The 14921-nt window shown below is 48.1% G+C and overlaps 1 protein-coding gene across 1 annotated transcript in view; it reads left to right on the top strand.

Moving 5' to 3' along the window:
• The window catches only part of USP7 (ubiquitin specific peptidase 7), a 55560-nt gene extending 40870 nt beyond the window's left edge, over positions 1-14690 (top strand). The window contains exons 12-31 of the mRNA XM_059038426.2: positions 1337-1446; positions 2894-3050; positions 3834-3978; positions 4267-4397; positions 5080-5214; positions 5590-5691; positions 5860-5965; positions 6748-6840; positions 6930-6997; positions 7318-7418; positions 8296-8449; positions 9066-9133; positions 9609-9717; positions 9812-9889; positions 10611-10711; positions 11505-11604; positions 13234-13353; positions 13508-13579; positions 13706-13796; positions 14113-14690. Coding sequence (XP_058894409.1) covers positions 1337-1446; positions 2894-3050; positions 3834-3978; positions 4267-4397; positions 5080-5214; positions 5590-5691; positions 5860-5965; positions 6748-6840; positions 6930-6997; positions 7318-7418; positions 8296-8449; positions 9066-9133; positions 9609-9717; positions 9812-9889; positions 10611-10711; positions 11505-11604; positions 13234-13353; positions 13508-13579; positions 13706-13796; positions 14113-14219 — 2148 coding nt within the window. The 3' untranslated portion in view covers positions 14220-14690. The remainder of the gene's footprint in view (positions 1-1336; positions 1447-2893; positions 3051-3833; positions 3979-4266; positions 4398-5079; positions 5215-5589; positions 5692-5859; positions 5966-6747; positions 6841-6929; positions 6998-7317; positions 7419-8295; positions 8450-9065; positions 9134-9608; positions 9718-9811; positions 9890-10610; positions 10712-11504; positions 11605-13233; positions 13354-13507; positions 13580-13705; positions 13797-14112) is intronic.
• The last annotated feature ends 231 nt before the right edge of the window (positions 14691-14921 follow it).

The following is a 14921-nucleotide window of genomic DNA, read 5'->3' as shown; positions in this document are numbered from 1 at the left end:
TAAACAAGCGGCAGCGCATGGTCAGGTAGAGGAGCACGGACTGTGGCCTGGTCAGGCTGCTTGGTGGGTCAGCAGCATCCTCACGGGTCCAGCCCTCCAGGTCTGTGTTGCAGCCTCATAACCTTGACTCACTGGCTCAACTAATTTATGATTTTTGGGGGGACCATCCTCGGTTTACCAAGCTCACACATTTATAATTCATGGTGCTGGTGAGCTCATTTTGCCGTGGGTCACAGACCTGCTATCCTCCTGCTTGGTCAGGCCACTGATTTGTAGATCAGTAAGTTACTTGGCAAACATGCCACTGGATTTGCTTAGGAAACACTTGAGTCAGCTCACAGAATTGCTCTTATCCACACTGGATATTTCTTGCTCTGGGTGAACAATATGTATTTTAGAATCAGACTTTCAATGGACAGTGGCTGAGAAACAGGGTTCTTCTATTATTCTTTCAAGTTGTTGTACTAAAACCATGCCATTCCTTTGTGTGGCAGTAGGTTCCTGGGTTTTTGTTTTTCTTCCCAGAACTACCCAGTTCCCCTTAACCATGCTAATGTACAACAGAGAACATTGCCACCTAGGACACCAGTTCCTCCAGGTGGGTGTGTTCTAGCCAGTGTTGGAAATAAGGTTTACAGTTCCAAAGGAAGGGCCAGACAGGAAATACAGCTGTGCTGAGGGCCGCCGATGGCCTGGTGGTGACTGGCTTTGGCGAAGGCTTATTTAAGTGAGGACTCAGCTGGCTGAGGTGGGGGAGGAGTGAGGCTGGGCCTCTCCCCCAGAGCCCTTGTTGGGGGCTATCCTTTGGCCCAGAGGCTGGTGACGCCTGGGCAGAGGCTATGACGGTGGTCAGAGGGCCTTGCTGATACCAAGTCGGAGGGGTCTTCAGAAGCAGGAGTGAACAGTCAGCACTGACCGTGCTCGCAGGGAGGGACGGCAGTCACGGGCAATTCTCCCAACCCAGACCGTGCTTGTCTTATTCTGTTCCGGTGTCCATAGGCATATCTCATTCACATAATCATAGTCCTCTGCTTTTCCATTTGATTTTCCCGTGCTTCTCCGGAATTTTCGTAGTGTTTAATGACTGTGTTAATAGGGCAGCAAGTGACCGAGCCGTAATTTTACTTCACTGTTCCTCTGTCGCTGGATGTCAAGATAGAGCATAATGTAAACTAAGAGGAAATCCCACACACAGAACATTTAAAGCCACCCTGTGCCCGTCTCCCCACCAGAAGTTCCCAACGTGTGCCACCCTTGCTATGAAACGCTGTTGCTTTTGTTGCTTTGAGAAATATGTAGAGGTAAACTAAACCTGTGTTTCTTTTTCAATGTTCAGGAAGCAGAGAAAGGTGTGAAATTCCTAACATTGCCACCAGTGTTACACCTACAACTGATGCGATTTATGTATGACCCTCAGACGGACCAAAATATCAAGATCAACGATAGGTAATCTAGAGTGGGATGTGAGAGTTAAGATTTACCCATCATCCTGATTTTTAGGGGGTTAGTCTCAGTGCTTTGTTTAGTTTTTCTGTTTTCGGTCTCATCTGATTTATTTAGGTTTCCTCTCTGCCGAGGTGTCCCAAGAACTGTGCTTTTAAAGGGATAATTTCAGGGGCTGCTTCCTCCGTATCTCCTCCTCAGGGAGCCCCATTGTCTACACTGTGACAGACTGAAGTCTGTGGGGGAGAGGGTGCTTTCTGCTGCACAGGCTTTGCTTTCCCCAGAAGTGGCATTTGCTATTATTACTCTATTGGTTTACATAGGATTCTCCAATATGTTGTTATCTCTCAGTTGGCATAGGCTTATAGAATGTGCTAGAATCCTCAGGAATGCTGGTGTAGGTGGGTGTGTCCCTCATTCCAGGTGTTTTCTAGATCCTTAAAGTACCAGTTAAAAGGTTGCTACCGGGGCTTCCCTGGTGGCGCAGTGGTTGAGAGTCCGCCTGCCGATGCAGGGACACAGGTTCGTGCCTCTGTCCGGGAAGATCCCACATGCCGCTGAGCAGCCGGGCCCATGAGCCATGGTTGCTAACCACACACTGCTTTGTCTGGTTCAGGAGACAGAACTTGCACCCTGATTAGTTGGAGCAGTAACTTTGTACTCCTTGGTCAGGGAGTACAGCCTGACAATAAGCAGCCTCCTAGAGGTTGGTCAGTCACCTCTCAAACTTGGCAGAGTGTGACTCGATCATATCACCTGCCACCAACCGGGCCTCATCTGTTCTTGACCTTTTCCGTGGGATCTCTTGAGACAGCAGACCTCACAGACCAGCAGCCTGCAAGCTAGGCCCAACCTGCTGGTGTGCTTTGTTGGGTCCTCACCTTGGTTTTCTTTCTATTTTTATTAGAATTAGTTGCCAACATTTTTTCAGATTGTGAGATTTCACATAAAAGTCCAGATTTCTGGCATCTGGCATTCAGAACACTTGGCAGTGCCAGGCCTGAGTTCCCAAGGGCCGTGCCCGGTGGCAGCTGCCCCTCAATGCCCAGGCTCGTGCTCTGCTTGGCACCACGGTCCTCATGCACCCACCTCCCGCTCTTCCTGCCTCTCAAGCGCCACCCCCGCCCCCCGCACCATTCATGACAACATTTGGAAATATCCACATCCTAGAAGTCAGTGTGTTTTTGTCACAAGACTGACTGTTACGTAAATCCTGGAATTTAAAATCCCGTTAGGTGTGTCAGTGCTTTATAGGTATTTTTCTCAAATCAAGCTTCAGATTTTGTTGACGTGTGAATAATTTGTTGTGATGAGTAGGAGCTGCCATTTCCAAGTAAAGAGGAGCCAATGAATTAGATAGAAGGTCTAGCAAGGAATAAAGCCTAAAGGTGAAATATTTTACGAGTAAATGAAACCTGGATTTCTCTTAAAATATTTTTATTTTAAATAGGTTTGAGTTCCCCGAACAGCTACCACTTGATGAATTTTTGCAAAAAACGGATCCTAAAGACCCTGCAAATTATATTCTTCATGCAGTCCTGGTTCATAGTGGAGATAATCATGGTGGACATTATGTGGTTTATCTAAACCCCAAAGGGGATGGCAAAGTAAGTGCTGGAGAGTGGGTAGGGTGGACTGTGATGCTGTGTAGGGAATTCAGTGACACTCAGCTTCAGACTTGGCCTTGAATAGTGAAGGATCCCTTCTTAGCCTCGTTGTCTGTATGTTCCTGATACTTTTAAAGGTGGATAGTAAATTATGATTGTACTTGACACATATATCTCGTTATTAGTATTGAACGTTGAACCTTACAGGATCCCTTTACATATAACATGAGGCACTTAGTTTCCACTTAGAATAATCATCTGTGGCCCGCACTTGTGGGCCCGCATTGGTTGCATGTTATTGCACGTGCCCCATTACCCGTGCAATGTAATGCGTGGTCTTTGCCTGGTTCACGTGGATCCCATCACTTGATCTTCACCAGGAGGAGCAGATGAGGGTCTCGGGGTCTGTGTCCAGGACCACAGGGCCAGTGAGGAACAGAGCCAAGGTGGAGCCCGCCCAGCTCATGCTGAGGGGATTTGAAGGCAGGACCCTCATGGCACCGGATGAGGAACCTGTAACTGTAGGGTTAGTGCCATTTAAAACGACTCCATCCACAGTGGACAGAGATGGAGCCTAAGCTGAAGCTTAGGATACTTGAGTACATTACAGAAATTGCCCATGGACAGATCTTAGCAATTTCTCCAGAATGTGGGATGAAGACGGCAGAAGTGCTGGCGAGTTTTGTGAGGGTCACCTGAGGCAGGTCATGTGTTTCCAGAGAATGCTGCCTTTTACTTTGTGTGCTCCTCAAAGCGCCGTATCTCTGCTGCTCCCCGTTGCAGTGGTGTAAGTTTGATGATGACGTGGTGTCCAGGTGTACGAAAGAGGAGGCCATCGAGCACAACTACGGGGGCCACGACGATGACCTCTCCGTGCGACACTGCACCAACGCCTACATGCTGGTTTATATCCGGGAGTCGAAGCTCAGTGAGTGGAGCGGGTGTGTCGTGCCTTGGCTGTGCCGAGCTCACGGCTGGGCCCTGAGTCTTGCCCGCTGGGGCATTTTATACCACGTTACAGTGGACCTAAGCTAGAGCCACCTGTCCAGGCACTTGCCCGCTTAACGCTGCCTTAGCAACGTCATCTAGAAGCAGCCGGATTGGGCTTGCGGGTTTGGATGTGGACCCAGGGTGCCAAGTAATTTTACTTTTAAGGGTGGCTTTATTTGTGATGACGTAGCGCACAGAGGTGAAGGAAGATGCGTTTGTCCTGCAGGTGAGGTTTTACAAGCTGTCACCGACCACGACATCCCTCAGCAGTTGGTGGAACGATTGCAAGAAGAGAAAAGGATCGAGGCTCAAAAGCGGAAGGAGCGGCAGGAAGCCCATCTCTACATGCAGGTGCAGGTCAGCCTCTGGGCAGGTGCCGAGCTGCTGTGCGGGCCAGGGCGTCGGCGATGGCTCTGGGCAGCCCCTTGAGCGTGCGACTGAGTAACTGCAGGCCAGTGCCCTGACCGTTGGGAATGTTCTTTCCAGTTCAGGATACGGGCTTAGATGTGAGAGGTACTCAGGCTGCCAGAGCAGCGGTGTCTTACTATTTATAAAACATGCAGGGGACCAGAGAAGGAAGGGCGAGCAGAACCCAGATGAGGCCTGGCAGGGAGAGCTCTGGCAGCTGGGGGAGTGGGGGGTGAACTGCCACGTGGTTTTGGTTCATGACTTAGTTGTGGTTAGGAAACAGGCATTTGTTTTAACAAGTTGATTGACTACCTTGACAAAAAGGTACATGTGCATCCTGGCTTTCTAATATTTGGGGATCACCATCCAGATGGATTTCTAGTTGATGTTTATGGATGAGTTTAGAATGGCTGCATGGAAATATGTAGGGTTTCCAAATATTCGTACCTGATTTAGTTCTTGGTCATTTTGGCGCTTTTCTGCTTGGGTCTTCTGTAGAAGGTTCATTAAAGCAAAAGACTAGTTGCTTTTATTTTTAGCATTTGAACCTTGGTTTCGATCAGCCTGACCTGGTTCTCCTTTGTCTGTTAGTGGTGTAAACTCCATTCTGCATTTTCATGCCTATTTGCAGATTGTTGCAGAGGACCAGTTTTGTGGCCATCAAGGAAATGATATGTATGATGAAGAAAAAGTGAAATACACTGTGTTCAAAGTGTTGAAAAACTCCTCGCTTGCTGAGTTTGTCCAGAACCTCTCTCAGACCATGGTGAGTGCCCGTCCTCCTGTCGATAGTTCTCTCTCTGTTTTCATAACTGGACCCTGGAGGATCCTACCCTTGGAGGCAGGCGCGTGTCCAGGCACCACCTGAGAGTGAGCTTGGGACCAGAGTTCCTTCCCTTCCGGGTTCTGCCTTCTGGCATCTCCCCTCATCTCCCCCTCCTCCCCCTGCCTCCCCCTTGGCAAAATGGGCTTGAAGTTCCGGGACACCAGAGATCCCGAATGCCAGGTCACTGTTGCCCACACCAGCAGGGAGAGCTATAATCATGATTTTTTTCCCCTTATAGTCATAGAATCATTACCTTGATGTAGAATTAAAATATAAGCTGATTTTGCTTCGATTAATTTAACTAATTATTTCCAGGGATTTCCTCAAGATCAGATTCGACTGTGGCCCATGCAGGCGAGGAGCAATGGCACCAAACGACCGGCCATGCTGGATAATGAGGCCGACGGCAGCAAGACGGTGAGTGTGGCGGTCTGGTCTGGGCGTGTGTGGCAGGCACCGCGTGCCCTGCGGTCTCCCCCTCAGTCCAGTTACGTAGAGTTGGGTTGTCTTCAGTACTTGAATATAGTTTTTAACTCTCACTTAGCAATTATAATCTTCTAAGCCCAGCATCTCTTTTGGGAATAGATGATTGAACTCAGTGATAATGAAAACCCTTGGACAATATTCCTGGAAACAGTTGATCCGGAGCTGGCTGCTAGCGGAGCAACGTTACCCAAGTTTGATAAAGATCGTGAGTGCCTCCCCCTGCCCAGCCCCTCCAGAGAGTGGAGTTTTATTCCCGGAATGTCCTTCTAAACACACAGGGTTAAGTGTTCTTCCCTTGCAAAGAAATCTTGTTAATCCCCAAGATGCTTGCGGAACATCCATTGCGTTCAAGGCTTCTTGATGGAGTCAAAGCAGACCGACTGTGGGTTGTAGCGTCCTGGCAGGTGAGAAGGTGGCAGCAGCGTGGAGTCCAGCACGTTCCATGTTTTGCTAATCAAGCTGGTCTTGTATATACTTGACAGATGGTGTAGAGCAGGGGTTGCTGTCAAGGGCCAAATAGTGAATATTTCATGCTTTGTGGGCCATACCTCCTCTGCCTGCTATTGTAGCTACTAAGCGGCTACAGAGATTAGGTAAAAGAACTGTCTTCCAGTGCAACTTTATTTACAAAACAGGTGGGTCCAAGATTGCTTATTTGTATTACTTCAAGTGGTCACTTCTCTGGCAAAGACACAGACACAACCTTTAACAGATACTTCCATGGTAAAACACTCTGCTAGCGAGTACCAGGTCTTAAAACTAGGTTTCCTAAATTCTGTGCACTCAGTTCTCATCCTTCCTGCTTCAAATGCAGTGTTTCCCATGGGCTTGAGGTTTGAAATGATGCCTCAGACCGAGGATCAGCCTCTTAACAAACATCACTGCACACAGTAACTTCTAGGTGCCCTGAGTTGTCACTTCAGTTGCTATTTGTTAACATTGCACTGACCAGAAGATCCTAACGAAGCCTGTTTATTAACCTTGTAGATGATGTGATGTTATTTTTGAAGATGTACGATCCCAAAACACGGAGCTTGAATTACTGTGGGCATATCTACACACCAATATCCTGTAAAATACGTAAGTCTGGCAACAGTCACCTTCTGAGTTGATTTTACCAAAGTCTCAGTGTATCACACCTTTGAATTCTTCATTTTTCTTGAACCTAGGTGACTTGCTCCCAGTTATGTGTGACAGAGCAGGATTTATCCAAGATACTAGTCTTATCCTCTATGAGGTTTGGATCCTTATTTTTCTGTAATAAGCACATGGTTAGTGGTTTGGGGAGGACTTCTTCTGCATGTTTTGCTAGCCCTGCATTTGTTGTGTCAAGACCACAGCTAAATGGGGCCTCGGGTGAGGATCCTCTCTGTACATTTCTGGTGTTTCCCTCTTTAGGGTCAATGATTATTATATCCTTATTACTAGTATTTTCCACTATTTATTCAAAATTGTAGGGCTGATGGAATTGGGTACAGAGAAAATACATACAGTGTGTGGCCGTATTAAACATTGGACAGACGTTGTGTTGTAACCATGTCCTTTCTTTTACTGTAGGAAGTTAAACCGAATTTAACAGAGAGAATTCAGGACTATGACGTGTCTCTTGATAAAGCCCTCGATGAGCTAATGGATGGTGACATTATAGTGTTTCAGAAGTACGTACTTTTTGAAGTTATCTCATTGTACTAAAATCAGAAGTCCTAGAACCTGGAAACGATGCTCTAGACCCCGAGTCACGTTTTGTTTGACATTGACAGAATGTTGACAGCAATTGGCCTTCTCTGGGTTTTGGAATTAGGGGTGGCAAGCATTTTCCTCATTGAATGCTTTTATTTCCCAAAAATGTCTACAACGAGCATGACACTATTAGCAGGAGGGCAAAGGTCTTTAGGGAAGAGCGAGATTGTTTTCTTTCCTTGAAAACATGAAATTCTTAGAATGCACCCACTTGGGTAAACACTTAAATCTGTCTGCATGGAAGCCGGCAGCTGTGCAGTCTGAAGGCAGCCTGATGATGCACTTGGCCTTTTCCTTGCTCTTGAAGCCGTCTTACCAGGGCAGGACAGCCCTGAACACTGACCACAGGGAGGCTGCAGGGCCCGGTGGCCAAGAGCAGTGGTGGCAGACCTCTCGTTTAAGGGCCAGGCAGTAAACATTTTAGGTTTAACGATGACCCTGTCCTGCAGCCTTCACAGGAAAGTGATAACCTGCCAAGTCCCAGTCGGGGAGTAGACTCAGCAGAGCCAGCAGGGTGGGCCCCGCAGTGCATCCTGAGTCCTTTCCCTTGTCTGCAGAACGAGAGGGCACCGTTCTGTTTCGGGAGCGAGATCGGCAACGGAAAGCAGCCAGCCCTGTGCGTGGCTCAGCGCACACCTTCTGTCCACGATCGCCTTTGCCTGGTAGCCAGGCAGGCTCCCGGCATCGGGAAGTGCTAGCCTGAGTTTAGATCCACACTGCTCAGCGTCACTGTTACTTGGGAGATGATGCCCAAACCCTGGCCTGGACTTTGATTGTCTGTGTTTTTCTCCCCAGGGATGACCCTGAAAATGATAACAGTGAATTACCCACCGCAAAGGAATATTTCAGAGATCTCTACCACCGTGTCGATGTGATTTTCTGTGATAAAACAATCCCCAATGATCCTGGATTTGTGGTTACATTATCAAATAGAATGAATTATTTTCAGGTATTTGATAAAATGCTCTTTTCCCTTCAGATTCCACACCAGAAAGACCAAGTTCTTTTTTAAAAAGCTTGCTGAGGAGGCTGTGTAATGGATTTGGTTCTGGAGGAGGGGTTGCAGTCCACTGTCTGAGGGAGTTCTTGATGCAAGTGGGTTGGTGTTGATGTTGCCAGGGGATCGGAAGCTCTTTTCCCCTCACTTCCTTACCCCCACCCACTGCCGTGTCTTCTTGCTCTTCAAAATCCTCTTGACCCCTGGCATAAGTTGGTTTCAGAGATCATAGTTTTAACAGCAACTTTGCTTCAGTTATAACATGCCAAGTGTGAACCATTAAAAAAACAGTCTTCAGGAAATAAGTCTACAGACAGACCTCCCCAATGAAAGTTAAAAACACTTTAAAAGGATTTCTTCCTCAGATACGCTGCTCCTGTGGTGATATACTAAGGAATATAGTTTATTCCTGTTAGGTGGTAACTTCCCGGGGCATTTAAATTCAGGCTGCTTGTAACAGGTTTCTTTAAGAGCAGTAAGCAAATAATCAGTGATAAAGTGTATCATCAAGTTTCAGTTTTTTCACCAATGTGAACCTTGCTTTCTTACTCTGGCCCTCCCTCCCCAGGTGGCAAAGACAGTTGCTCAGAGGCTCAACACCGACCCCATGCTGCTCCAGTTCTTCAAGTCTCAAGGGTGAGCCACACTCACAGATGCGCAGTGTTTGGTCTTGACTGCATGTGTTCCATAGCTCATCCAAACATCTCCGAACTAATGTAATAAGTAGCCGGCCACCTCACCTGACATGCCATTTTTTGCTTAGTTTCAGATATAGAATTGTCACCACTCACATCTTGACCACGCTACTCCAAGATGTCAAAATAATTGGCAGCCTCATCTAAAGCCAGGCTTACTGTAGAGACCTCATCCACACACCTCCCTCCCATGTGTGTCCGGCTGGGCCTGGCCCGGCTTCTGTGTGCCGTGTCACCCTTGCCGAGAGTGTTCAGGTGTGACAGACGCAGGGACTTAGGACCTGGGGACAGGAGTAGTCAGAGTCCAAATTTCAAGTCTAGGTGTCAGGCCAGAGGTTTGCTTTTATGCTCACTCACGGATATTTGTTTTAGGCAAATAAACAAGTCTTTTATTTATATGCTGTTTTCTTGTGTAGTTATAGGGATGGCCCAGGTAATCCTCTTAGACATAATTATGAAGGTACTTTAAGAGATCTTCTACAGTTCTTCAAGCCTAGACAACCTAAGAAACTTTACTATCAGCAGGTATGAGTCCAAATTAATGTAACCATGGGTAATGAGGAGAAGGCTCGGGTTTCTGCGGCAGCATATCTAAAATGAGTCTCTCTTTTCTTAATAGCTTAAGATGAAAATCACAGACTTTGAGAACAGGCGAAGTTTTAAGTGTATATGGTTAAACAGCCAATTTAGGGAAGAGGTGAGTTTTTTCTATGGTATGAGTGCTTATTTTTATTGCGTCTTGTATATTGTGTCTCTCTCCCCAGACCCTGAAAACTAAAACAACCAAAGAAAGCTCCCTAAGCGGTAGCGTGTGTTAGCGGCTCGGCTCGAGAGTTTGAGAACCCCGGTGGGGGGAGGAGCTCTGTCCACCCGGCCCCCGCCGCCACCTCTGAGGCTTCAGGCAGAAGACAGTGTCAGGGAGACCCTTTCCGACTGATTGGGACCTTGCTGCTTGGCCTTGGAGCCAGCGGCAGCTCCGTTGGGCCCTTTGCAGACGACACAGCCTCACATTAAGTGGTTCTTCTGGAAAGTCTGTACCTACTCAAACACCCAAGTCGTTCACCTTTCTAGCTTTAACGGTATTGAGAGGAAATCTGGGACATGTGCCATCCATGTTGTCACCCGTGTGCAGCTGTCAGGCTGAAATGACACAGTCCACCCTGGTCCTTGTCCTCTGTCTCACCATGCTGAGAATTGGACAGCCTCTTAGTGACCTTTCACGGGGAGAAAAATTCCTGAGAAGCTGTCCTGTGAATGGCGAGCTTTTTGCCTCAAAATGGCATTTCTTAGACTCCCTGCAGTGTGGGGCGGCTCCCAGGCTTGGGCAGGTGGTCTGAGTGATGGTCGGCGGGGAGGGGCCCGAGCAGGCCCCGTGTGTGTCCCGTTTCCTGTATAGCCTTCATCTTGTCGTTTCTTAGGAAATAACACTATATCCAGACAAGCACGGGTGTGTCCGGGACCTGTTAGAGGAATGTAAAAAGGCAGTGGAACTCGGCGAGAAGGCATCAGGGAAACTTAGGCGAGTATTTCCCCAATCCCAAAGGTGGAGGCAGGGGCAGCCCTGGCCCAGCCCTGTACTTGGGCAGTGCCCGTCGCACCCCCCCACCCCCACCCCCCAACCCCCGCAGTTGCCATGCTCATCTTTCAGCGCATACTTTGCAACACTTTATATAAATACTTCACATTTAATCCTTTATTTTTGGCCCGTCTTCCCTCCCTGTGTCTCCGGGTATTAATTAGCAGTAGTGCAAAAGGGAGATTCAGGTAGAAAAGCCAAGCAGAGGAAGAGTGATTCAAGCAGACTGATCAGCTGAAGCTGGAAAACGTGGGCCTTGATTGTGTCTGAGAAATCTGGTCACTTCTCATCTGTTTTCGCCAGTGTTCAAGCCGCAGAAAGAAGCCCCAGATTTGATGTTCAGTTTATATTTCAGAGAGTCGGGTGCTAATCTTACCACCTTGTCTTTACAGTCAGCTCGTAGGATGGAACAGCCCTTGGGACTACTTGGTTCCCAGAATGTTTTCTTTACAAAATTAATAAAAGAATGAGGCCTTTGTTATCTAAAGAGTGAGAAGCATTTCACAAGCCCTGCCCAGTTTGGAACCATAGCAAGAAAGATTTACACATGCTCTGAGAGGGTCCCTGGCCAGTGTTCTGTCTGCTCCCTAAGGATACCAGCTTTTGACATTTCAAATCTTCATAAGAAGACAAGCGAATCTTCGTAGCTTTGTAATAAAATGACTGACGAATAGTTTTCTAGAAAGTTTTTTTTACATGAATGTATATAGTTCACGTTCTTCCTTGTTTTGCACAGGCTGCTAGAAATTGTAAGCTACAAAATTATTGGTGTGCATCAAGAAGACGAACTACTAGAATGTTTATCTCCTGCGACAAGTCGAACATTTCGAATAGAGGTAAGCGTCCCTCTGGCTGCACTAGGGAGGAGGGTTCCTGAGCCCCCGCAGGTGGGGCGGCCACCCGCAGCTTACTCAGGTAGCACGGCAGCTCCTGGGAGTGGCTGTCGTTTTGTTTGTGTACTGGTAGATGAAGTGACCCCTGAGGTTAATTTAATTCTGCCAGATTTTGAAAAATTGAATGTTTTACTCTGATAAAATAGACCTGACCTCAGATGTACCGTTCAGTCGTGTGAGCACATTTGTGTTGTCGGACAGTCCTCATCACCGTCCGCCTGCGCCACCGAGACTCTCGCCCCAGCTTCTGGCAGCCACCCTTCGACTCTCTGCTACTCCACATAGCTCACTTATTTGTCCTTAGAAATTAATTTTAAGTATGGATCATCAAGCACATCTAGTCAGAAACTGGGTCCCCATTGATTTTAAAACTGCTGAGATTTCCACAGTAACTGGAACAACTCATTATTTGGTCTCTTAAAACACAGAGTTGTGGGACTCCCCTGGTGGTCCGGTGACTAAGGCGCTCCACCTTCCCAGTGCAGGGGGCCTGGGTTCAATCCCTGGTCAGGAAACTAGAATCCCACGTGCCGCAACTAAGCATCCCATGTGACGCAACGAAAACCTAATGTAGCCAAATAAATAAATTTTTTTTAAAGTTTTCTTTTCTTTTTAAAATTTATTTATTTTTGGCCACATTGGGTCTTCGTTGCGGTGCGCTGGCTTCTCATTTCTCTGGCTTCTCTTGTTGCAGAGCACGGGCTCTAGGCGCGCAGGCTCAGTCATTGTGGCTTATGGGCTCTAGAGTGCAGACTCAGTAGTTGTGGCTCACAGGTTTGGTTGCTTCACAGCATGTGGGATCTTCCTGGACCAGGGATAGAACCCATGTCCCCTGCATGGGCAGGCAGATTCTGTGTTTTGTTTTGTTTTTTTAATATGTAAATTTATTTATTTTTATTTTTGGCTGCGTTGGGTCTTTGTTGCTGTGTGCGGGCTTTCTCTGGTTGCAGCAAGTAGGGGCTACTCTTCATTGCGGTGCGCAGGCTTCTCATTACAGTGGCTTCTCTTGTTGCAGAGCATGGGCTCTAGGCACGCCGGCTTCAGTAGTTGTGGCATGTGGGCTTAGTTGCTCTGTGGCATGTGGGATCTTCCCGGGCCAGGGCTCGAACCGGTGTCCCTAGCATTGGCAGGTGTATTATTAACCACTGTGCCATCAGGGAAGTCCCCAGAGATTTTGTTTTGTTTGGTTTTTTTTTTTTTTTGCTGTACGCGGGCCTCTCACTGTTGTGGCCTCTCCCATTGCGGAGCACAGGCTCCGGACACGCAGGCTCAGTGGCCATGGCTCAAGGGCATAGCTGCTCCGCGGCATGTGGGATCTTCCCAGACTGGGGCACGAACCCAGGTCCCCTGCATCGGCAGGCGGACTCTCAACCACTGCGCCACCAGGCTTAGATATTTCTCCTGACTCTAAACTCTAATTATTCTAACAAGCCCCAAACATGAGATTTTGGCAAAAATCTGACCTAGCTTCCCTTGTTGGAGGAGCGAGTCAGAATTAAGGCTTAAAATGTGGCACTGTGTTTGCATTAACTGAATTTTTCAACCCCTTGTGTTAAAAATGTGTGTCCCCAGGAAATACCTTTGGACCAGGTAGACATAGATAAGGAAAATGAGATGCTGATCACAGTGGCACATTTCCACAAAGAGGTGTTTGGGACGTTCGGGATCCCGTTCTTGCTGAGGATACACCAGGTGAGGAGTCCTTCTGCTAAGACGCAGAGTGTCTCGGGTCGGGACCTGGGCCCTCGTGCTCTGGGTTAGTGTTGCTCAGTGGGGCTCTTTCCTCGAGGCGGCGGCACAGGAGGGCATGAGCTGTGTGAGCACATGCGCCCTTTGTCGTTCGCAGGGCGAGCATTTCAGAGAAGTGATGAAGCGGATTCAGAGTCTGCTAGACATCCAGGAAAAGGAGTTTGAAAAGGTACGCGCTTCTTGGATACTTGCGAGTGACTTGTCGGGCGGGATGCTGAAGTCTTGACTTTTTTTTGCCAGAGGTGTGAGTTTTGCTAGTATTTGGAATTAATGGCGTTTTCGATTTTTGTCTCAGTTTAAATTTGCTATTGTGATGATGGGCCGACACCAGTACATAAATGAAGATGAGTATGAAGTAAACTTGAAAGACTTTGAACCTCAGCCTGGTAAGAGCCCTCCCACAGTGAAGAAGCCAAGTAGTAAGTGGCCGGGAGGCCAGCAGCCCTGGGTTCGAGTGGCGGCCCTTGTATTTCCCCAGCTGGGAGATTCGGCCTTGTTTTCCTCATCTGTAGAACAGGAAGGAACGGCAGCCTGTAACCAATGAACTTGGCAGGCATCACACAATGGCCGAAAAAACTAAGTTCCCAGGGGAGACGGTGCCACCCTCGGGAGCCCTGAGACCTCGGTTGGGGATGCAGGTGTGCTCGCTCCGGGGGCCCAAGCCTGGGCTCTGTGGTCTCAGTTGCTTTCTCTCCCCGCCAGGTAACATGTCTCATCCTCGGCCTTGGCTAGGGCTCGACCACTTCAACAAAGCCCCAAAGAGGAGTCGCTACACATACCTGGAAAAGGCCATTAAAATCCATAACTGACTTCCTCCCCTGGCGGGCGGGCGAGGCGGACCTCGGTGGGTGTGCCCTTTAACAACAGCCAAGAACTCTGGTGCGCGAGCACTGTCCCAAGTCTTCAGCAAGAGGATTTGCTGCTGGTGTTAATTTTATTTTGTTGAGGCTGTTCAGTTTGGCTTCTCTGTATCTATTGATTGCCCTTTTTGAGCAAAATGAAGGTGTTTTTATAAAGCTTGGATGCCAATGAGAGTTATTTTATGGTAACCACGATGCAAGGCGCTGTCAGCGTGTCGGGGAACAGCTGGTGGGCGCGGCGCAGGACAGGCTCGGCTGTCCCCCGCCCCGGGGCCCGGCCGCCAGCCCCACAGCTAGTAAGTCTTCTGTTTAGGCTCGTCTGACGTCTTTCCCTCAATTATACTTTCAATGACCTTTTTGTGCATCTGTAAAGGCGAAACCGAGAAACTCACAACCTAATAAATAGCGCTCTTTCCTTCACTCGTGTATTGTCGCCCCTTCCTCGGTCTCCCCAGCTGCCTGGGTCTTTTTAATAAACTCGTCTCCCTTCCGTCAGCCACCGCTGTCCTGCAGCCCGTTTGCAGAGTGGATGCACTGAATACAGGCCTGACAGACACTTTGGGGGGCTTTTTATTAAACTGAAAACGCTGTTCAATACAATTAAGGTGTACTATGCTGCCTCTCGGCAAACCTAACAATCTCAAGAGTTCA

The sequence above is a fragment of the Kogia breviceps genome, chromosome 14 (genome assembly GCF_026419965.1).
Source record: "Kogia breviceps isolate mKogBre1 chromosome 14, mKogBre1 haplotype 1, whole genome shotgun sequence".
Taxonomy (NCBI): domain Eukaryota; kingdom Metazoa; phylum Chordata; class Mammalia; order Artiodactyla; family Physeteridae; genus Kogia; species Kogia breviceps.
The sequence above is the reverse complement of the archived record's forward strand: the minus strand, read 5'-3'. Positions and strand labels throughout refer to the sequence as shown.